Below are 23,814 nucleotides of genomic sequence, written 5' to 3'. Positions count from 1 at the left end.
CATGTTTGAAGTCAGTCAAATTCTGCACAGTCATCTGACTAAAGAACTTGTATCACACACTAACAATTTTCCATATTTTCACAACCATAAATCATTTTAAAACAGTTTTCCTTGCTTAATTGTAATTCAAATAACTTCAATCTGACATTTAAGATATTCATAAGTTTCCATGATTTATCCAGCTGATTCAATAGAAATGCTTCATGTGGAACCAAAACCCAAATCATCAGTGAGAGACTGTTGGAAACAAAGATATTGTATTTTAAATGAATCACATGGAATCACAACAGCTTTTGTTAAGTGTGATACATCAAATCCACTTTTCATGACTCAGATAAAAACACAACCTTACCATTTCAGTCAGACTGGAAACAATTTCAGTTTTCATTTGGGATACAAACTAAATTTGATGAATCATTTAAACCGCACCGATTGCTAAAATAATAACACAATCTTGAACAAATACGGTAGTGGTTCATATTTTGTGACTACATCTTTGTATTTTTTGATCACTCCAAATGATGGAGAGTTGCTGTGACTATGAGGGCTTTTGTCAGAGAGCCCACCCCTGGCAGCTCCGTCTACCTGTAACTGCACACCAGAGCAGCCAGGACTGTTGATGTTACCCATGAAAGATTAATGTGAAAATTGTGAAACAGGATGCTAGAGGTGTCTGAGTCACACAGGCCATGGAAAACATCAGAGAAGGTAAGCTTCAACCTGCAGATCAAAGTCTTGTCACCTGAATAAAATGCAATTTAATCTTTTTGTCAACATTTGGCAGATAAAAATAAATGGTATGTACTATACCTAGTTTATATAATTTATTTGTCCTCCAAATTAATTTAATTTGCACATTAAAGTAACACCAACACCCAATATTTCTCACTCAACTTTCATTTCTACTTTTTAGACCACACTGCCCCCTATAGACCCCAAATAAAAATACACCTCACACCTTTTTTGTTGTTTTTATTAGGAATTTGCTGAATTGCATTCATAAAAAAATCAGTAGAGAATACATTGCAGTTATATGAAAAAACAACAAAATACTGTTACAATTTATAAAAAAAAAGAAAAAAAACAGCAGCTCTTCCTGTTACAGTATCTTTTATCTGTGCAGCAGGACACAAACATGACAGTTTTATGACATTTTATTTACAAAAATACTTTCGTCTAAAAGAGTTTAAACAGTAAGTTGAACATATCTGTCACATCATATCACATTCTGATGTTAACATGTTCTCTTGAAATGCATGTTTTCTTGTCTGTATCGAAAATTCAGTCACTTCTTCCATCTCATAGTAGGTTTTTTGTTCACATATTTAAACATAGCTTACTTTAAATGTCTTTACATGGTTAAAGTATGACACAAAAGATCAAAGCAAGTTATAACTCTAAATGTAGAAATGTAATAAACCTTTTTTGACCATTAGAGAAAAATCTAAATTTTCTTATTTCTGGATGGTTTCCTTTTCATTGGCAGGATTCTTAACTGTTTGTTGAGTTTTAGCTGTTTTAGTCACTTTCTCTGCTTTCCCTTCCTTGGCTTCTCCTTTCTTGGACGCTGCAGCTTTTACTTGGACTTCCTCGCCACTCTCTGACTTGCCTGATGCTTTCCTCAGCTTAAGTTTGCCCCTGATGGGAGTTGAAAAAGTGAGCGAGGCTTTGATAAAGTCCAGAGGGAAGATCCCCACGTCTCCATCAAAGCGATTCTTGGTGACCTGCAAGGATCTGCGGCCCGGACACGTGACCAGCTTCTTCTCCTGCAGAATCAGGACATTGTCGGCCTCTTGACTCGCCTGGAAGGAGTTCAAGTAAAAATGATCAGGATTTTTTTAGCTTTTTAAAATAATCTTAAGCAAGATTTCAGATTTTTTCCACACTAACTTTTTCAGTTCAGTCTTAGTTTTTTCAGGTGAAACGTCATTTTAGTTATGAATCTGTTAAAGTCCCACTGTAATCATCACACCAGTGTTTTTTTTTAATTATGATTATGCCGTTTTTTTCCCCCAAAATAAAAAAAAAAAACTGTCGTTTTCCTGGACATAGATTTTGCACAACGGCAGAAGTTTATTAGAAATTCTCCTTTAATTTGTGGGAGGGACTGTTGGAGCGGAGCAACCCCGCCCCTCTTCCCTTTACCATTGCTGAGAACTCAGAGCAGGGAGTTTGTGGCCTGCTCACTGTATTTTCTACGTCACAAATATAATTTTTTTTCAAACAGTATTTTTTTTGTCTGCTGCTGATTTGCAACATTTTGAATAAATAGCCAGAAATGCAATTTAGAGCCTCATATTCTTGATATATGTCCTCCATCATCAGAAAAATACCAAAAGAATATGTACAAAACACCAAAAACACTATTTTCATTGGCGTGGGTCTTTAAGCTTCAGAAATCTTCACATCTAAAACTTAAATCTGTGTTGTTGCTAAAAAAAAGTCAAACAGAAAATAAAAATCTTAAGAGTTATGAGCTATTTATTGCAAAGAGTCAATTGCTTCCTATTACCCTCTTTTTATTTAAAAGTATGCAGTGTTCCTGCACACAGCAGGAATCAAGCAGCATCTTAGTAAAATAAATAAATAAAATTGTGTTGAAAATGTGGATTATTTTTAACTGAGGTGAGCTGAGTTTTCCAAAAGTTAAGAAGGTTAAAGACAAAGAGGTGGGGGACTGAAAACAAGAACTTTAGAATGTGTGGATACAATGCCCATCAGTTAATGGGTCTCTCTTGTTTGACTAATTTTTAGATAATTCCTAAACAAGAATACACATTTTCTAATAGACGACATATTCAAGCATTGGTTAAATACTCGCTAAAAACCCAATCCAAATGAAAATGGTGAATTTGGGGTTTTTAACGTGTTATTGTAGCATTTTTCTCATGATGAAGGACATATATAAAATAATTTAAGATTAAAACTGCATTTCTGAGTGTTTCTTTATTCAAATCATGTTGGATCCGGAGCAGATGAAAAAACCTGGAATTTAAAAAAGCTTGGATTTGTGACGCAGCAACTGGCATGGACGGATCCAAGTCTCCTTGCTCCACCCCAATTCCAAATCATCCAATTGCAGACAATTAAAAGTCTTTGTTCTCCTCGACTGAGCTGCCATCTGGCTGGATAGCTCGCCATTTTTGTTGCACAGCTTATGTTAGGGCTGTGAGGAGCTCTAAGCTAATGGGAGAGTGTAGACAAAGGCATGCTGGGATATTAATGTAGGGCTACTTCCGCGTCTACAGTCCGGCCCACAAATTTCTAAGGAGTTCCTGCAGAAACTTTCATAAAATAGAACATAGGTTTTACATTTTTGCTAAAAGCGACATCATCATATTGAAGACACTGGAAACACTTTTACAATAGAAAAAAATACAGATTGAGTGTGGAACCTTAAACAAAAAAAAAGCAACCAAGTATCCCTAAGTTTTAACTTGGGAATATTTCAAAGAAAATCTGACAATCTGGATGAAAATTATGAAAAAAACCTAAAGGATTGGCTCAAAGCTTTTTAACAATAATTAAAGACTGAAGTTGTAATGTAAGCCACTCTTCTCTTGCTAAGTTTAATTTATAAAGAATGGAAAACCTATCCTCTTGTACCTTAGCAGAACCGAAGATGGAGGCTGTCTGCAGTTCCCGGTCGTCCTCTTCCTTCCTGGGATGAATGATGAGAGTGACGTGACAGCTGCTGTTGGTAGCAAACTTCCGGAACACGCCAATGATGTGGTCCTGGACTGCAAACCTGAGTCATGCAAAAAAAATTCCAATTATGATTTGTTTTTTTGGGCAAAAACTTTATAATTTTCAGACTTACTTGTCAACTGAAAGGTTTTCTTGCCCCATCATAAACTGCAGGTTATCAATGATAACGTGGTTTATATCGTAGAGGTAGACAGCGTGTTGCATAGTGTCCAGCACTGTCCTGCAGTCACAATTGAAAGGTCAATGTTTTCTACACACAAACCAAAAGAAATTAACTTACTTCAAATTAGGATCTCACTCACTTGATATTCTGCTGTCCGTGAAAAGTCATAAAGTAAAGCGGCAGCTCTTCGAACTTGTCCGCCCAGAAGTCGTACTTCTCCAGGTCGTCCTCCAGCCTCTGCATGGCGAACTGCGTCAGCATGATCTTCGCCAGGCGAACGTTGTTGATCTCAAAGCTGCCCCATAATGTGTTCACGCCCTGCATGCAGAGGTCCAACGCCAGCTCGCTGATGAACGTGGTCTTCCCACTTCCTGTTGGACCTGGTAAACAGAATTTGAGCATAGATGTCAGTAACACTTTAGATGAGGGGCTGGTAAACACTCAATATAATGTTGACAAAGATAGTTAATACATTTGTTAAGCTTGAAGGAACTTTATTAATATGGACTTCATAGGCAATGGTCTCACTTTAGATGTTGATGAGTCTTACTAAGTATGTTAATAAACCTTATTCAGCTTTTTGTGCTAATAAATGCCATACAAACATCCTATGAACACATTAATGTTTGTTGATGTTTTAATAAAGCTTGTTAAGGAATATTTTTTTAAAGTGTTACCAAGATGTCCCACAAACAGAAAAATAAACTGTTTTTTTTAATCATTGCTGACATTACACAACTTACTACTACATTTGGTGCATTGAAATGACCGTTTGTGACACAGGGTCTTTTATTTTGAAAGGAAATCAGATCAAAAATTCAAAACTTTTTTGTATTTTGAAGAAAAGTCTATTTTTTTTTTATCTTTTTGTTTTGCTTATGCCAAAATGTTCACTGAGATTTATCATAATAGTAACACTAACACAGGTGTCTTATTTTTATTAAAGTTGAAGTAAGACTTTGTGGCTCCTACTGAGTTGTCGTCAGTGAGAAACCGATCCAAATGGCCCTTGAAGTATTGAAGGTTGCAGACCACTGCTTAAAATATTAAAAAACGTAACAAAAAAATATTTTTAGCTTGGATTAATTGGTACCTGTAAAAACTGTCAGTTCTCCCTTTCGATGACCTTTTAAGATTCTGTTGAGTTCTGGAAATCTTGCCCATTTAACTCCTGCCACCTGGTCGGTATTCACCAACTCGCCGAAAACATCCTCTCTGAGCTGCTTGAAGGACACGATGGACTTGTGAGAAGCTGGGATGGAGCCTTTGATGATGCGGCCCAAGTTCTTGTCTTGGATCAGAGCCTCCAGCGGCTGCGGCTGAAACTCTCCGGGCCGAACCAGCGAACACCGCTTCATGGCCAGTTTCCGTGAAAAGATCTTCGACGCCTCCCATGACCGAATGTCTCCTCCCAGCCACAGCGTCACCCGCTTGAACTGCTCCAGGTAGGGGAGCAGGATGGGGGGAAGGCAGCTGACTCCACGAGGAAGAGCGACACTTGGGAGACCCGTGGCCTGGCTCACGGCCAGACAGTCCAACTCATGACCGGTCAGCACCACTTCTGAATCCTTACGGCTTATGAGAGAGAGGCCAAACAAGCTGTAATAAGAGCTAAACTTTGGGAATGTAGCTTCATTATAGGTGACTTTGTCATTGTCCGTCCTCTGGGCTGAAAGGAGCTTGATGCCCTTTAAGGAGGAGTCAGGTCCACCAAACCAGGGGAAAACCAAACTCTTGGTTGGCTTGAAGAGCTTTACACCAAACTTCTTGAGGGTTGCATCGGAGATCTTTGTAATCTAAAAAGATTCATTTAAAAATGTTATTTTTGATAGTTTTTTCTGGCTACAAATGACAAAAGCATAATTAAATGACAACTGGGAACACGAGAGTAGGCCTTTAAGCATGCAGAACACTGAAATGAAGGGTCGTATTTGGTATCAAAAGTAGCATGACTATAATGACAAATATCTAAATCTGATTTACTTTTTGCTTAGTTTCTACAGACAATATTTAAAACTACAAAATAAATGCAATGATCAGAGATAAATTATGTTAAAAAAAAAATCGACATACCTGGAACATAGTTTTTATGAGTTGAGCTTCATCATCTGGAAGATCTGCAAAAAACACAGAGCTTGTCCAAATCCCCTGGACCTCCCTTAATTCACTCCTCTTGTCCTCCTCCTCCACACTCTCTGCATCCATCAGCAGAACACTAGGGCTGATGGAGTTCCTTCCTTCCTTCTGCATCACCTCCAGACAGTCCTGGAGGTCCTCCCAGCTTCCTTCCGCCAGCGTGTCTTTACAGAGAAATTGTCCTGTTGTTTTGTCAATAAACAGAGAAAAGCTGTTGCTCCGTGAGGATGGATCGATGAAGACACTTGGGATGTGCAGGCAGCTGTAGCCATCGTGGAAGGGAATGTCTTTGGAGCGAAGATACTGCTTGATTTCTGTGACCGTGATGGGACTTTTTGGGAACTCTACAATAGAGTTTGTGTCTTTTTTATAAGTTTTAAGTCCATTGTAAGTCAGGAAAAAGTCTACTCCTCTTGCTTTTAGTATATATGGAGAATCTGCATGTCTGTTGCAGAAACTTTGAAGAGGAAATCTCAAATAAAAGGATGAAAAATGTCTCTGATAAGGAGACCTGGTGCTTGCCACCTGCCTGAGACAGGCGGTGCTCTTCTGCAGCAAGCTTCTCCACATTGGCTATCCGATTAGCACATTAAACCTGCAAAAGACCAAGAGCCAAACATGAAGACCTCCCTGCAAAATGTGACAATACGAACAGACAACAAAACAGGAAAATGATTGTTTAAAACGCAAGTGATGAGATATAAGCAGAAAAAAATAAATATGAATAACATAAAAAATATTAATTACCAAACGGTATATTATGCTAAATAACTGAAGAAGTAAAGCCATGCTTACCTGCTGAAAGACTGACCTCTCTGTCTCCCATGCTCCATGCTACCCGGGCTTTTCGGTACGGTTTCAAAACAAGTCCGTGTGAAACACAACTTAGAGCATTTAGAACTCACATTTTGTACACATACATTCGTTGCCATATATTATTTAATTAAAATTCAATATATAGAGGTGAATTCAAATTTTTTTTACTATTTACATATCTTTAAATTGTACATTTTTAATGTTTTACCATATGGAACTATTCAGCCCCTTTTCACGGTTCAACACGTAACATTTTGTTGACGGACTGTTTCCTATCCGCTTGTCCTCTGTGAGTTAAAGCAGGTTTAATTATTTAAGCGAATTCTGTATTGAATAGTGGTGATCAGGATTAAATTATTACCGCATGATTGAGCGATGACATCCAGAGGGACACCGAGTCGCTTTCTGAAAAGCGTTCTTCAGAACGGCGTGGGTCGTTACGTCTGTCAGCTCAAACGAGTCTCCATCATCTTCTCCAAAAGTGGACCGAGCTCCCTCGGAGTTCGGTGAGAACTGGAGACTGTTTCCTTCTAACTACGTGTAAATTACACGTAACTGAGCTACAAGCTTTTCTTTTCTTCCAATGCAGAGATTTCATCGAGGAGGGAGTGGTGGATTATGCCAAGAAGAACCCCGGAACAGTTGTGTATGTGTCTCCCCAGGCCTGCAACGCACCCAAATTAGTAGCAGAATATTGTAAGTGCGAATAAATGTTTGTTTTTATTATAATCTTGCATATATATACACTATTTACTTTAATCCATTATAACGTGGAAAATACTGAATACTGAATTGATTGCTCATTGTGTAGTCATCTTTCCTAATTCAGTTTCAAATTAAAATATGTTTGGTTGGGACCAACAATACTCCATTAATTTGTCAATTTAAAAAAAGGAGGACTTCTTAATCAAGGAAACAAAAACTGTGCGAAATCAGTTGAAACGTGATTTTAGGGATGTTTTCTAACAGAGATAATTTATAATGGTTGTTTTTTTATTGTTTAATTTTTGGATGTACAGGTTACAAATATCTTAAGATTGTTGAGAATTATTTGAAAGATTTTCCAGCTGTATTTTAAGCTAGATTTCAACAAGCCTTAATAACATTAAAATAATAATAATAAAATATATATATTGGTTTTAAACTTGGATTATGATTGGATGTCATCTTTCTCAAATCTCACAAATGTCTTTAATTTATAAATTATCTTCATTTATTATTATTACCTTTATTTTATATTTTATAGAAATTGCCTGCAAAACACATCATCATAATAGTCAATTCTCAACTTTTAATGAAAATTATGCTTATCGGCCTATACCTAACAAATGAGGAAGTTTTGATCATGCGTGTTATGAGAGTTATAGCTTATGTTTCTGCTTTCATTTTTTTTTTTCACCTTTTTGTTAACAACCCTCTCCGATCACCGTTTGATCTTATTTAAAGTTATTCCCAGTGGTCTTTTAATTATGATTATGCTTTTGTTAGACAAAATAATTTTTTTTAATGTATGTTTTCTAGTACATAGTTTCCCCTACAATCATGGTTAAGCTTTGTAACATGCTCTCCCACCATCCTCTCACATCCCCAACCTAACATAAGCTGTGCAACTAAATTATAGAGAAATATCAGAGTAATCGGACTTTACAGTTTTGAGCCAGATGCCAGCTTGGACGTAAAAAAAACAGTCGTACATAAATCTATTTGTCTGCTCGTGGATGCATCGGAATGGAGCAGATAACTTTTGGCCCGTCTATTGTGTTTTCTAAGTAACAAATACGATCTTTTTTAAAATACATTTATTTCGTCTGGCCTCACAATGTTACAGAAATACAAATTTTAAGCTTAATTTTCTTTCATGTGTAAGAAACCTAGACTGCAATGATGCATTGCGCTTAAAATACTGTTGGGGGCAGTATTGGTCTATTAAACTGAGTCAGATTGGAAGTTGAAAAGTATTATTAACCCATCAATCAGGGCAAAGACAGAGAACACGCTGGAAGTGCCGCCAGTCCATCACAGAGCAAAAAGTACTGTTTTATCATTGAATAGTGTTACCAGCAAAATTAGATGTTGATTCTTGTGCTTTTTTTCTCTCTGCAGTAAATGGCAACGTGAGGGAAGAATTAATTTCAAGCAAAACACAGCAGCAGATTTCAGAGATCCTGACTAAGCTGACCAATCAGTCTGGTCTGGACATCATCCGCCTGCGAAAGCCCTTCCACACAGACAGTCCCAGCATTCAGGGCCAGTGGCATCCATTTACCAACCGGCCCCCATCGATCGGCCTCATCAAACCACCCACAGCCAGCACAAAATAAAAATGTACTAAAGTCAAACCCCAGACTTTTAAAGCTTTATTTAGTGATAGCATATCCATTTCATGTTGATGTTTGTTTTTAAGATCCATTTGAGTGTTTGTGACCTCTGGAATATGAAAGGGTTCATGCTCACAGCTGCACACACCACATCTGTAAATAACCTACAAGTAAATCCAAAAGAGGAGCAGCGCCTGGTATGCCTGAAGATGATTCCAATCTTATCTGAGAAAATGTGGCATAAATATCTGTAACAGATGGCATTTGCATAAACAAAACACTTCTTGGTGAAATAGTATCAACATTTTATTTCAGATGTATTAGAAATAAACTGAATGATGAAAAAGCTCATTGATGATTTATCATTTAGGCTAAAACTTAACTACATTACTAAAAAATTAGGGGACCGATATTTTTACTAACAGAGAGAGAAATACTAATTTTTAGAGTGTCCTGTCATTGATTTTGACTTTTTGAGTGAGCTTCATAGTTTGAATTATCCAGAGTTTAAATGAACATGAAGAAGGTTGATGTACTGATTTTTTTTTTTAATCTATGTAATGAGCCATAAAAGATGCTCTAGCTGCTGATTTGTTGTTTGACAGCTCAACAGTCTTGGATCAAACAGGCTTGTTTTGTATCATTTCTGTGCTAGATCCAGCAAAGATGTTGCTTTGAGTGTTTCCTTCCTTCTTGATCACCTTGGCTCTCTCCATTAAACTGCAGCAAAGTTTTAAAATTCAACCATGATGGGACTTGAACCCTCAGTCTACTGATTTCGACTCAGATGCTTTGCTTTGTAACAGGGATGTCAAAATCAAATGCACAGGAGGCCAAAATCCACTTCAGGTTGTGAGCCGAACTGGAATAACATTTATTGAACACACCAAACTAAATTTTTAAAACTTTAAAAACATAACTTTTTAACACAGACCAAACCTCGGGATGCGGTCGGTACCCTAACCATAGCCTGGTCTGCGTCCGGTACTGGGTTAAGGTTAGGATACCAGTATGGGGAGCCACACCTCCAGCTCCACACCTGAAAGAAATCGACACAAAAACACACAAAGATCCACAAAACACAAAGAAGACCCACTCTGACCAAAATCCACAGAACCAAAAAGAAAGAACAAAACCAAATACGGCCACAGCCGTAACAGCAACCCATAGGTTGGGGAGCCTTGATTTAATTGGATGTCAAAAGACGAAGAGTTGGGGACACCCAAAATGTAAATTTTGACATGGAGGGGTCCTTAGCCATACGTCAATATGTGGCGACTTGGGAATGAGAATGTGTTGCAATATTTTACGAGCAAAAGATAACATTGGGCCGTTCATAACAAAAATATAAAATGATCTAGTGGGCCGGATATCATCACCCAGTGGGCCGGATCCGGCCCCTGGGCCTTTACTTTGACACATGGTCTGTAAGAACCTATAATTTTAGCTTACATAACTCTTGTTCTCATCTATCAGATCTCAGCATAATAATATAAAAACATATAAAACACTTCATCATAATAATCAATAGCAGTGTCTAATATTAAAAAAGGAGTAATGTTTACTGTTTAGATCACCCTTGATTCATGGTTTTAGACTGTAAAAGACTTTAAAACCTTTTTTTTACTAGCAAAAATGGATAAAAGAAGCAGAAATGACTATAAGATAGTGACAAAAACATGACTTTTTTTTTAGCTCTCCTTTCATTGAAGACAATAAACGAGTTGGAAAATCTGTTCTTTAATTTTCGCCTTCTGTGTTTTTTAATTATCGTCAGCATCAATTAAATATTCGCCATCCGCTGTGTTCCCATCACGCCATCTCTCCCCCAGGGGGGTTCTACGTAGCACAGCTTGACCAAGGACATTAAAGACTGTAAATAAAGTTATGGTTGCCTAGTTACAGCCTTGAAGCCTGCTCTAAAAATGGTAATTTACCCCCTCCTTGAGTCGATGTTAAACTCTGGCCTGCCACAGTCGTGTGTGTATAACTGGCTCTTGGTTTGTCTGGAGGCTGTTCCCAGTGGAGGATAATGGCCTCGCCAAAACAGCCAGGTGTTATGATACCTCGAGAGGAGAATTCAGTCTAAACATGGTCTAGAAGTTTGAATTTTCTTTGCAAGGTTTTTGGAAAAAAATGTCTTAAAGTTTATTAGAGAGAAAATGTTTTTCTTGTTTTCTGAAATGCAAGAAGTTAAAAATTCATATTTAAAATAGGGTGTCACAAGGAGGAGCAACATCAAATATAAGAGAAAAAACTGGAAAGTTAGTCTCTTATGTCAAAAATAAGACAAAAAAGACACACTGGAAAAAGATTATGTGAATCCCTCCTTCTTAAGAGAATAATTTAATAATTTAAGGGAATAATCCACAAAATCTGCTTGCTTTTGTATGATGGCCCAGTTCTAGACATGTCACTTCTCCCTTAAGAAGCTCTTCTATCCTCCACTTGTTACCTGTATTAATGTCACCTGTTTGAACTGGTTATCTGTATAAAAGACACCTGTCCATACTCTTAAACAGTCGACTACAACCTCCCCACCATGACCAAAGAGTTGTCAAAGGACACCCGATTGTTTTTAACAAAACTGAGATGACTCAATCTTGATGAGAAGCTGCTTTTAGAAAATGGAAAAAAAAAAATACTGACAATCTCCGTCCACCTGTAACTACCATCCCAGATCTCGCCTCGTGGAGTATATTTATCTTGAGAACAGCTAGGAACCATAAAGTCGCAGACAGCTGGGACCACAGTGGCAAAGGTTACTATAGTAACACACTATGTCGTCATAGCTTTAGATCCTGCAGTGCTATAAAGGTCCTCCTGCTTGAGCCACCACATGTCGGGACTCGTCTAAAGTTCTCCAGAGAGGATCTGGGTGATCCAGAGGAGGAATGGGAGAAGGTCATGTGATCAGATGAGACCAAACAGGAACTTTTTGGTTAAAATGCAACTCGCCGTGTTTGGAGCGAGAAGAAAGCTGAGAACACCACTGTGAAGCACGGGGGTGGAAACATCATGTTTTGGGGCTGCTTTTCAACTGATTCGTATGACGAAAAGAATTAGTGGCTCCATCATGTATGGTGAGATTTTGGACAAAACTTCTTTCCATCAGTGAGAGCATTGACGATGAAGCGTGATCACAAACACATTGCCCAGGCAACAAAAGAGTGGCTATTTAAAAAGCATTTCAACGTTTAGAGCGGTTTAATCAGCCTCTGGACCTCAATCCAATAGAGAATCTGTAGAGGAAGCTGACAGCCCGTGTTGCCCGGCAACAGCCCCAAAACATAACAGCTCTACAGAAGATCAGCATGCATCTGTCATTGTCAACTACAGTATCGATGGGAACTTTTTGCTTTTAACCAAATACCTATTTGCTTTGTTTCAACACAACAGAAATAAATGTAACATACAATAATCTTTTAGTCAGAGACTGAAAAAAAAGATCTCTTTGCTTCAAAACATTTCTACATCTTAAATGCTCTGTGTGCTTCAATCTGCAAATGAGACCCCTTTTGAAGGAGCCATACATTCCTGTCAGTGCGGCTTTGACAGATGAACGCCGCGACTCACCAGAGGCTGCCGATTCTACGAGCGCTGACTCAGCACTTTGCACAGAAGACGGATATCTTCTCATTTTCCGGATGTGACATGGTTGCAAACTACTCCAGGATTCATTTCTGTCATCTCCCTGTAAATAATTTTCAGTCCTGTCAATACTCACCTTTATCAGGTAAGTGGATGCTTTATTTTTTGAAGAGCTTTGCTGAAGATTTACATTTCTGTATTTATAAGAGCAGGAATGAAATTACAGCATTTAAAACTGTCAAATATTTCATTTATTTATATAAATATAAACAGCATAATTTATCATTTTCTTTACATCGCCTCATCCACTCTTTTTGAGCGAATACTGCTATTTTCCATTGTCTTTAACATCAACTATAGTTTCAGTCACTTTAGCTGATAAGTAACAGTAGTTTTCTATTTTCCATAGATACTAAAATCAGAAAAAATAGAAAAAAGGAAAATAATATTTGCAGGTGTTCCTGTTGGCATTGGTACAAAGCATTGCTACTAACAGCTGCCAAAGTAACGCAATAATTATTGCTATTTACATAAGGAAACTGACAATAGCGCGGCTTAAATAAATGCACTGAAATACATCTGTCATGCACTGAAGCTGAAACTCTAAAAAAGTATCATGTTTTTACCATTATGGCTCCCTACTAAAAAGAGAATGAGCAAAAGTCACAAAAAACATTCACAAACGTTAAAATAAGTAAAATTCTGAGGTTGGTTTTTCACTAACGTATGTTCATAACAAATTTAACAAGCCTGCAAAGTTTTTTGGGAAAGGAAAAGTAGCAAAAAAAATATTTTCTTTTGTTGTGTTTCACCTCCAGAACATGTCATGAATTTTCTAGATTTCAAAATCAGTTTATTGCAAAGCAATTTAGCTTTTTATATATATATATATTTTAAGTTTATTTGGATTTTAAACCTATTTTTTAGAATAATTTTAAAGTATAAATACTGGAGCAACTTGAATCTTAGGAGTCAGAAAACCACACACCTTTCTAACATCTAGTCCAAAAGAAATGCCATATAAAATAAAATGTTATCATTTTAAATAAACTGCTAAATCTTTATATCATAATAATCTAGAAATTTGTCACTGGTGATGTTTTAATATGAGTTTCCCACTGACTTCAGTTCAATATTTGGTCCTTTATTAAAAAAATAATATTAAATATAAAAAACGAATAAATAAATATCTCAAAGCATTGTTTAACCCAAATAATTTTACAACTGGAGAAATAAAAACACTATTCGGTTCCCAATAATAAATACATTTAAAAAAATTGCATTATTTTGGGGCAAAATCAAAGGATTTTTAAACGTCTGGATAAAAATCTTTCTTTTTTATACATAAGAAAAGACATGATGGATTGGATGATTCATCTTCCTTCTCAGGCACAATACCTTTGATGTCAGTCTTTCAGCAGTTCCTCTGATTCACATAAGCAGCTTGAGTGGACTGATGAGTCATGCTGGACTTGAAACTCTCAAAGTTTAACATTTCTTCCAGGTAAGCCTGACAAATACCAACTTCTTTACACTTTAGAAATGCTCACCCATGGCTGTGTCCAACACAATTAAAAGCATTTGAGCTTCCAGGTTAGAGACTACTACGGCTGAAAACGAAGGTGCACAAGTACTTTTAAGGAGGACTGTTATTAAAAAAGTCCTGAAAAGTTCAATATTCTTGAAACAATTCATGGTTATAAGATGGCTCAATGTGCAGTTTGACCCCCTTTTTAACACCCATGAAGCTCCTGTTTGTGCAGTTTATGGCAAAAAAAAAAGTTTTCACATCCAGTAGTGATCTCAAGGTCGCATAATGTGCCGCTTTGAGTCATGAGATAAGTAAAGTTTTTTAGAGCAAGAGCTGCAGATTTTTGGGCAGTTCGTCCTGCAGCTACAGGATACACAAATAAAGAACGGGGATATATGTCCTAGATAGAGCTTTCATCTGGTTGCAGCTCCAGCTGCGTGTGTTTCCTCTTCTCCAGAATCCTGTTGAGCTCCTCTGTGAAGGAGTGGTAGAGCGGCGACATCCCATCAGGGTCGGCCTGGCTCAGCAGCACATAGCTGTTCCCGTTGATTTTTCTCAACACGGTGGGCAAAGTGGAAGAAAGTCCGTTGGCGTAGTCCATATTTGGAAGAGGAGGAGGCATGGGAAGAGGGGGAGCAGGCGGAGGTGATTTACCTGGAGACATGTCGTCCTCTCCTGGAATGATCTGAAGGAAGCTGTCGTTGAAATCTCCGAAAGTTGGAACAGAGATGGACCGACGGCCCTGCCGGCCGTTGTAGAAGCTGGAGATGGTTTGGAGTTCCAGGTGAGAGCTCCTCTTTCTGTCGGAGGATCCAAGGACGTGCAGGCCTTGTTGGGGAAACTTCCGACGGTGGCCCCTTCTGGTGCAGAAGCTCACATAAAGCAGCACCACCGTCAACACCAAGCAAAGACCGCCGAGAACCGCCACCAGCGAGATGTACACAGCCTCCATGTGTCTGAAGGTTTGGAATTCAACTTCTGGATGCAGGGGGGCAGGAGGTGACGGCAAAGGCTGCTCAGTGGGGCTGCTGGTGGAGAACACAGATGAGCTGGAGATTGTGGTGGGGATGGTTGTTTCTGTGGGCTCCACAGGGAAGAATGGATCGGTGTGAACCTTGACTGTGTAAAGATAAACCAAGACGGAGACGGAGTTCTCCACAGCAAAGCAGCGATAGGAGCCGCTCTGCTGGGTCCGAGCGCCAATTATGAGGAGGCCGTCGGTGCCGATGCGGTAGCCCGAATTCAGTCCGTATCCGAGGAGCTCCTTCCCGTTTAGAGTCCAGTGGGGAGTTGCCAGGTTGGAGCGCAGCTCGCACTGGAGGAGGACGTCGTCCCCGGACATAACGGCACGCCTCCGATGGACCACTAGGAAAACAGAAGGACACGAGTCAGCATGAATGAGAAAAAGATCAAACAAGATGTCAGGTCGCCAAGGTTACAGGGCAGACAGCAACACTTTTCATTTCACCTCATGATCTTTTTTGAATAAAGTGAGCCCTGCGGCGTAGATGCAGAGAAGTCTGACCTCAAACAAGACAGAGGCTGATTAAAATGCACAGGCTGAGACTTAAGGGATGGGTAAGCGTCATCCACCTAATGAAGTTTAATTATTAGATTTATCTAGTGACTGTATATGAGAACTGGACCCACTCACGTTCCAACAGGAAGTACCTACTGGCTCCAGGAAACCAAAATCCCATAGACTTATATACAGAAATAAACAGCTATTACTGTCATTCTATTTGTAAGAATAACCATTCTTGCTCTGTTACCTTTTTTTTAAATTTTCTTCCTAATCCCATTTTTTATGATATTTTATTTATAGTGCAGGTCATTCAAGTTATAAATTATCTAATCAGATGCCTCAATAAAAATAAATGGTCTCTAGGGGTGGGGATTTTTTTTTGTGCATCAAATACTATCCATAAACAATTCTGAATCGCTTTATGAATTTTAAATAATCAATATTATAATTTAAAGTAAAACTAATAAGTGAAACTGAACACGGAGCATCTTTCACTCTGAGATTTGCTAATTTTCTAATTTTCTTTTACTATTTGACGTGCATCTTGGTCAGGAATTTGTAAATCTAACAAGCCAAAATTAAATCAGAGCAAATAAGTGACCCTATATGATTTTTATTAACCATAGAACACACTTAAAATCCTTCAATTTGTTCAAACATAGAAAATCTGCCTCATAATCCGCTGCCCTATAAGTACAAATTCTGGTTCTGCTTGCCTAAGGATTTTTGTGCTACCCAGTAAACAAAAATCTGTCAAAATGTTTTATTTGTATTTTACTGTTTTTTGAAATAAAACTTTTTTTTCTTTAACCACAGAGCCACAGTGAGGGGTTAAAGAGCCACATGTGGCTCTGGAGCAGCAGGTTGCAGACACCTGGTCTAAAAAAAAAATGCAGATTTAGGATGTATTGGTCGTTTCATAATTGAATTGTTGCCTCTTGAATCGTAATCGAATCAAATTGTGAGGGGCCTCAAGATTCCCACCTCTAGTGGTCTCATGTTGAACGTTTGATTGGCAGATTCTCCTGAGCCCACGCTCAAGTGGTCGTGGTGTGGCCTTCCAACAAACTCCTGATTGGCGAGAGTGGTTGCCACAGAAACAACGATTTAGACCGATTCAGACCAATCACTGCTCACTGACGTCGACTGGCTCCAATGTCTGGCAGTGTCCGTATAGTAAAAGAAATTGCAGTTGAATTGACTTTATTTGATTTGAACCAGAAGTAACACTTTTTTTACATTTTTTTCTATGAATGACGTCACACTCACTCAGTCCAGTTCTCTTATACAATCGATGGTTTTATCTCTGTAATCTGAGTGAGGCAGAGTCAGGAGAACCTAAAACAAAAGTGGAAGGCAAAGATAAAAAAAAAAGGAGAGAAATTCGTGTTGAAACACATACCATTTCCTGAATTCTCCTTACAGCCTCTGATTCCTCTTGTAATATCCTGGGTTAGATTTGACCTGCAAATTACATTTTTAAAGTTTCATTTACACTTGTAAACAGTGGAAACTATTCTAATAACATGAAGAAAAAGCTAAAATTACAGCAAAAATAGTGTGAAAAAAGACAATTATTTAGAACAACAGGCTTTAGCAATATAACAGCACATTTACTGGAGTTTATAAAAGAAAAGATGGATTAATTCAATCAAGACTAAATCGTTTGACTTAACTACATTGCATTCTAGAGTAAAAAGTAATGGAGCACATTACAGTAGACAAGACAGTTCAGCATCTATTATTAAGTATTTAAACTTGTATTAGAAAACCAGAGTGGAGATTGTACCACGTTAACTGCAACATGTCACATTAATATTAACTTCTCCTTTTTGGTTTCTCTAAATGTGATGCAGCCTCTCTAAAAACAAACAACCCCACAGGGGAGGCTAAAGTGTCTGCAGCAGAAACAGAGATTCAGATGTCTGATGCTCATTCAAGCAGAGTGAATGAATCGAGGCACGAACACGCCTCAGTGAAGGAGTGAGCCAGAGAAAGGTCTTGGGTTTAGTCTGAAGTGTTTACAGCCTGTGGCTCACAAATTAAACATATGTAAATATTGTTAAATGAAATGTCAGAAGTTCATCGAGGAATGTGAGGAAGTCTGAATACTTCATGAAATTATCAAGCAGTAAAAATCTGTCAGTAAAAAAATCGAATAAAAAGGTCCCACCTGGACTTATGCTAAACCTAAACCTTTTTCTCAAGGAATCTGGGTTATTTTGGACAAATTGCTGTGACCCACTTTTTCCTATGCATTCGAAACACTGCATTTGTCTCCTCAGTCCCTTTACCTCTGCAACCGGGAGGATATTTCCACGCACACTCTTCCATCCCAGCCGCAGAAGGGGTCCTTGGCAAACACACAGTCATAGCAGGACGTGTACCTCCGACAGGCGGACATCGGTACCTGAACAACCCCAGAGTGGGAGCCGACGTAGATGCTCCTCTGTTGAACGACATCAAAGAGTAAATGCTTTTGAGGATTCTCATTACAAAAATATACTTTAAGCTATTACAAGTTTGTCAAATATTTTAGTTTAAAATCATATCATCCTTATACAAATAATATATTGTGTTAGTATATCAGTTTGCATACCTGAACTGAAGAAATGACCATGCTTTCTATTGGTTGAGGTGTATTGAACAACTGCAACTCTTCTATGATGTGCATTTCTCCATCTATGTCAACCGCTCTGTGCAACCATCCATTATCTGCAAAAAAAAAAAAACATTGACTCACCTGCAAGCATGTGGCATGCTGGGATTTTTTCATGGAAAATTGTGACCAAATCTCACCAGTTCCCAAAAACAAAATGGTATAAATCTTTCCGTCTAGTGCCGGCTCCTTGTGCACGACAATCTTCACGTAGTTGACGTTCCTTTTGAACATAAGTGGCCGCATGCCGATCGGATGCACCTGGTTTGCCATAAGCGGGTGCCTTCTGGCGAAAGTGAGGACATTGTCGGGGAGATCTCGAGACGAGTTGATGCCCCTGGATCTGTGCAGATCTGTGATACACTGTGAGAAAGCACAAGAGTTCAGTAACGGATACGTTGTTGACATCGACGTGTTGATGTGAAACTCACAGATCCAGGTCTTGGCTCTGGAACCTTTCCTGTGTACTCCCGCCACTTTGCGTCCTGCACCTCCATGTACGGCCCTTCAAAGACCTTATGTACATCTGAGAAGGCGTACTGGCAGACAGCAGAGGCTTTGATATTTTTCCTGAAAGATAATCCAACAGGATTACTGATCCATAAATAAGCAATAAGACATCTAGGGTGCAACCAAGTTTCAGGAATACCACAGATCCGGACCACAAATGTACTGGTATTTTTGATGCTCACATTTCCCTTACAAGATGGGGGGTATAGATTACAGGAGTGTAAATCCCCCCCATTTGTTTCAAGTACCCTCATCCTCCACACCAAAAAAAGGTGCTTGTTTTCAGCACTAGCTTTAGAAAGAAAAACAAACACCTACTCCCTGTGAGTCATTCCCAAAAACGCCCCTTTTTATGGTTTTGGGTGGTTTACAGTCTCTGTGAATGACAGACTGAGGGTTGGAAGCCCCAAAGCCAGGTCAACCTTTCAGCCTACAGGTGAGATTAGCAAAAGCAGAAGAAAAAATGTCCCTTTGTTAACAGATAGATAGATAGATAGATAGATAGATAGATAGATAGATAGATAGATAGATAGATAGATAGATAGATAGATAGATACTGCTCATCTAAACTCCCATTGAAGGGATTCACGCAGCATGACTCTGCATTTCAGCATAAACGCTTGGATTCTCGCATCTCTGCCAGATTTTCGACTGGCACTCATCAGCCCCTGTATCAGCTCTGGCTGCCTCTCCTTTAATAGCCTCTAATGTGTTCGGATCGCCAACATCTTCATTACTTGGACTTGGTAAAGGACTGAGGCAGCAGCCAGCCAATAATGCATTATGGGTACCATTTTATGCTTTTTAGTTAAGCATTAAATATTCATGGGTAAGTGTTGCTTAAACTAACACCTACACACCAATTAGCTTTAGAGCCTTAACTGAAGTTACACACTAAATAGTCAGAGAACACTGCAGTGATTATGAGCATCTGCAACTGTATTAAAACTAATTTTGTTTTGTTTGATTGCACCCATAAACATATGGACCACAGCTGTGGCTGTTGAGCCAAATCAAACGCAGCAATTCTGACTAAACGGCATATTTAAAATATGAAAATATGGGAGTTGGAATATAAACGATTTAGGTTTACAACATAAATCTGTTAAAGCGTTTGTGTGTTTTAGAAATTCTGCATTAAATTCCAGCAATATGGATAGAGGGAATCATGCCAAATGTGATGTTTTTACTTTTAATAACTCAAACAGCATGTTAAAAATGTGTTTAAATCAAAGTAAGTACACAATCATATAACAGTGAAACATTTAAAGACCACCGTCTCCAATTACACTTGTGTTTTTGTGGCATTTTCTCATGACGAAGGACTTATATAAAGAAAATGAAGCTTAAAATTGTATTTCTAGGTATTTCTTTATTCATATAGTTGAATCAGAAGTAGAAGAAAACATTTCATATTTGTCGCACAGGAAATACGCAAGATACACAAGCCCCCTCCATTTTGATGCAACCACTTGTAGACAAATACATCCATATACATCTTTGTTTTCCTCGACTGAGCTGGAATCTGATTCAAAACTGGAAAGCTTTGATATTGCTCACAATTTTTATTGCACCAGTAAAATTAGGTTGGGGTTGTTGTGAGTGGGTGTAAAATAACGTGAGTCCGTGTAAGCAGATGGATGATGGGAAGTGGGGGCAAGCTTTCTTCACTAACACAACTCAGAGGCGTATTTATATGAACTACTGCCGCTCTACAGAAACTATGTCCTAGAAAACTAAACAGGATTTTTAAAATGTTGGTTAAAAACTGCATAATCATAATCAAAAGACAATTGGAAACGATTTCACAATATTTTTACAACATTTAAAACAACAGCACTAAATGGATTCCCAGAACTCCTGTAAGAACCTTTATAAAATTTGAAGAATATTTTACTTCTCCTGTGGCTTAAACTGATCATACAAGTTATTTCATGCAACTTGTCTCACTAAGTAATGGATCAAACAGATACTTGGACTGTTTTGTAGTTTGCAGTAAAATTTCAGATAATAAAAATGTATCTAAAAAAAGAAAAACAAAGTTTCCTGAGTGAAGAGTAAAACAAAATTAACTTCATCCATCTTAAATGTGTCAAATAAAGTTCAGTTTCAAGAACTGAGCTTTACACATTTATTACAGATGGGGGCGGAGCTACAGAGAGGCAGCTCCACCCCTGGACAAAAGCTTTGCCCTCCCCCATATATGCCCAATTTTAAGTCAATATTAGTATCAAAAATGTAAAAAATCATCAATACACTTCTCTAAGTATTGTAAAAATCACATATTTAAAAAAAAATAAAATAAAATCTTGAGCCCCTCAAATGATTTGCTACGCCCCTGTTTTGTGTAAGTCAGTCCATCTAGGTCATCATATGACAAGAGAAAAGTCATGTTTTTGAAAAATAACTCATCAAATAACTCATTAAGATAAAATAATGATTTTTTTATCCTTTAATTTGTAATGGCCTTCCCATATAATCCCAAGTAAAATGTTCTAGTGATCATGGATGTTTGTTTTCTCATTTTTCAAATGTGTTAGTCCAGTCCAAACTATAGCTGCGGCTTCTATAATTTGCCAAACAGATGTTCCACAAGCTCTCTATTCACTCATCAATAATCATTTCAAGCTCACACAAAAGACAAAATGTAAAAAAAATATTTCTTACCATTCCAGTCCGAAAATGCCATAAAAGATGCTGCTTTGAGCATCTCGGCCGTTCAGGACAAAGACGTCCCGCAGGATGTTGACGTGCAGCTCGTATTCTGGGACTGAACACACTATCCGAGCCTTGAGAAAGGTGGTCCACTTCCTCTGCAAAGTCCTCTGGCCTCCCCAGTCAGTCTGCAGACAAAATAGACAAAAATAATGACAGACTAGGATTAAGATCTGAACTAAAATAACACTAACACAATAAACTGGATAGTGCCTACTTTGATAAAATTGCTTTAATTGCATTTTAGAAGCAGTGGGAGGCGAAGCCACAAGACAGCAGACTCTGTCAAATAAATATTTAGCACAGCTTATTTAAGAAGATGAAACTGAACAGAGACTGAGTGGGCCTTTTTTATGTTTGAATCATATTCATCTTTCCTTGTTTATGTCTTTGGGGGACATGTGGCATTCATCAACATGCTGTGCCTGCCTCCACCTCCCGGAGAAAAGGGAAAAGTTGCTTTTGTTTGAAAATAAAGATATTTCTATTAGTGCCAAGTCTCTGAATGTTTTTTAAGACAAGAGAGCCAGGGGTTGAGAGATTAAAGGACTGCAGATAATGAGAAGCGTTGTGAATACACATGTTTGGACATATATTCAAGGTTAATAAGGGTTTGAGGGAAAACCTGACAAATTATAATTTGTGTCAATCAGTGCACACAGAGCTCGAAGTAATAGTCACAAATCTATTCAGGGCACCACAAAGATGTGCCTTTGGGGACATTAACCTTAAGGCAAGATGATGCAGTTTCTGCTGTTATGAAAGAAATAAATTTCACTATAAAAGCATTTTGTTCTTTGCAGGTTGCAATACTTTTCAAATGGGGCTGATTTCTGCATTTGTCTTATCAAATATCTTCATCACATCATGTCCCACTTTCTTGAAAAATAGGCCAGTGACTGTCAGGGATGCTGGGTAAAAAGACAACATCTAAAAAAAAAAAAAAATGCAAACCTTCTACGGTTTCAGTCACAAAGCCTTCACTATCCTCCACACTGTCTGAATGCCACGGGGCTGAGCTGGGGAGCAGCTCGACATCTGCATGGGTTTGCTGTGGCCCAATTCAGACTGAGTTATTGCACTCTGCAATGTTCTGACAACCACCCTGCACTGATGAAGTGAGAGGAGGATGGTAGACCTCATTTGCAGAAACAATTTAGAAACAAAGTATTTTAGCAATAAAATGCATTAAAATATAAATACGTTTCTGCATAAATGATTTTAATGTAGAAAACAGAAGTAATTTCTTCACAATGAATCCATACATTATATCTGTAAATGTAGATACATAAAAATGTAATTGTTTTGACTGATAACCTCTGGAAATAATGTAATAATTCAGTTGTTTAAACCTCACAGAAAATATTAATTTAACTAGACACAGTGGACTCGATCTTGGGGTTCTGTGACGTCCATAAGGTTTCATTTAAATTCCATCAAGGTCATTTCCTTTTTTAATAGTGGGCAAAAACAGCCATTTGGATTTGACGTAAGAGACAAAGTGGTTGTCCTTGAACGCATCATTAAGCCACAGGCATGTTTTTGGCATGACATGCAACTCTGTGTTTGTGTTTAAGAGTGTTGCCATCACACTGACTTTGATAGAAGAGCATCAGCTTTCAAACCTGTTTTTAATGTGTTGGATGAATAATGATACTCTAAAATATCTTCTGTAGGCAATGTCGGACTGTACAGTTTTTTTCCAGTCAAATATAAAAATATATAGTTACTATAGTATAAATCCATGTTAGTGCAAATAACAACCAACACTTGATTAGGCACACCTGTCCAACTGCTCGTTAACACTAATTTCTAATCAGCCAATCACATGGCAGCAACAAGTCGGGGCTGGTGGCGTAGTATAATGGTGCTGAGGATGTTTTCTTGACACACTTCTGAACTACAATAACACTAACACAAAAAGCCAGATAGTGTGTACTTTGATGAAATTGCTCTAATTGCATTCTAGAAGCAGTGAGAGGCAAATTATTACCATGGTTACAACACCACAGCCTGACAGAGTATTGTTACAGACAGTTTTCATCCATTTATCACCACAGTGATCTTCTGATGCTACTTCCACCAGGATAAGGCAGCATGTCATAACGCTGGAATCATCTCAGACTCTTGAACATGACTATG

General features: G+C 38.1%; 3 protein-coding genes across 6 annotated transcripts in view; 1 reads left to right on the top strand and 2 right to left on the bottom strand.

Annotated features, from left to right (window-relative positions):
- Positions 1-974: 974 nt before the first annotated feature.
- Positions 975-6,951, bottom strand: twnk (twinkle mtDNA helicase). 2 transcript variants are annotated; one of them, XM_024285786.2, is made up of 7 exons: positions 6,803-6,951; positions 5,945-6,637; positions 4,965-5,667; positions 4,011-4,251; positions 3,821-3,928; positions 3,607-3,748; positions 975-1,802 (listed from the first exon to the last, which is right to left on the bottom strand). In XM_024285786.2, the coding sequence occupies exons 2-7, from the start codon at positions 6,575-6,577 to the stop codon at positions 1,455-1,457; spliced, it is 2,175 nt and encodes a 724-aa protein (XP_024141554.1). In that variant the 5' UTR covers positions 6,578-6,637; positions 6,803-6,951; the 3' UTR covers positions 975-1,454. The 2 variants fall into 2 exon arrangements, with proteins under 2 accessions (XP_024141554.1, XP_024141553.1); XM_024285785.2 differs by having other exon boundaries at positions 5,945-6,602.
- A 105-nt stretch (positions 6,952-7,056) lies between these two features.
- Positions 7,057-9,885, top strand: mrpl43 (mitochondrial ribosomal protein L43). Its single transcript, XM_024284340.2, has 3 exons — positions 7,057-7,329; positions 7,413-7,519; positions 8,927-9,885. The coding sequence occupies exons 1-3, from the start codon at positions 7,199-7,201 to the stop codon at positions 9,142-9,144; spliced, it is 456 nt and encodes a 151-aa protein (XP_024140108.1). The 5' UTR covers positions 7,057-7,198; the 3' UTR covers positions 9,145-9,885.
- A 3,075-nt stretch (positions 9,886-12,960) lies between these two features.
- sema4gb (sema domain, immunoglobulin domain (Ig), transmembrane domain (TM) and short cytoplasmic domain, (semaphorin) 4Gb) overlaps positions 12,961-23,814 on the bottom strand; it is a 36,857-nt gene continuing 26,003 nt past the window's right edge. For 2 of the 3 annotated variants that reach the window (XM_036217139.1, XM_036217140.1), the window contains 6 exons: positions 21,625-21,800; positions 18,879-19,017; positions 18,388-18,810; positions 18,083-18,237; positions 17,191-17,252; positions 12,961-15,628 (listed from right to left, as the gene is read on the bottom strand). In XM_036217139.1, coding sequence (XP_036073032.1) covers positions 14,664-15,628; positions 17,191-17,252; positions 18,083-18,237; positions 18,388-18,810; positions 18,879-19,017; positions 21,625-21,800 — 1,920 coding nt within the window. In that variant the 3' untranslated portion in view covers positions 12,961-14,663. The remainder of the gene's footprint in view (positions 15,629-17,190; positions 17,253-18,082; positions 18,238-18,387; positions 18,811-18,878; positions 19,018-21,624; positions 21,801-23,814) is intronic. The other variant, XM_024285747.2, reaches the window with a different exon arrangement.

Source organism: Oryzias melastigma, linkage group LG19, assembly GCF_002922805.2.
Source record: "Oryzias melastigma strain HK-1 linkage group LG19, ASM292280v2, whole genome shotgun sequence".
NCBI lineage: Eukaryota > Metazoa > Chordata > Actinopteri > Beloniformes > Adrianichthyidae > Oryzias > Oryzias melastigma.
This window is presented reverse-complemented; position numbering and strand designations above follow the sequence as displayed.

What these genes read in the sequence shown, in the direction of transcription:
- twnk (XM_024285786.2), bottom strand. Translation starts at nt 6,577, where the DNA reads ATGTGGAGAAGCTTGCTGCAGAAGAGCACCGCCTGTCTCAGGCAGGTG. An exon ending in AGAACTGACAGTTTTTACAG is followed by an intron (nt 4,252 to 4,964) that starts GTACCAATTAAT and finishes TCTGTTTACCAG; the next exon opens with GTCCAACAGGAAGTGGGAAG. An exon ending in CACGGACAGCAGAATATCAA is followed by an intron (nt 3,929 to 4,010) that starts GTGAGTGAGATC and finishes TTGTGACTGCAG; the next exon opens with GACAGTGCTGGACACTATGC.
- mrpl43 (XM_024284340.2), top strand. Translation starts at nt 7,199, where the DNA reads ATGACATCCAGAGGGACACCGAGTCGCTTTCTGAAAAGCGTTCTTCAG. An exon ending in CCGAGCTCCCTCGGAGTTCG is followed by an intron (nt 7,330 to 7,412) that starts GTGAGAACTGGA and finishes CTTCCAATGCAG; the next exon opens with AGATTTCATCGAGGAGGGAG. An exon ending in CAAATTAGTAGCAGAATATT is followed by an intron (nt 7,520 to 8,926) that starts GTAAGTGCGAAT and finishes TTCTCTCTGCAG; the next exon opens with TAAATGGCAACGTGAGGGAA.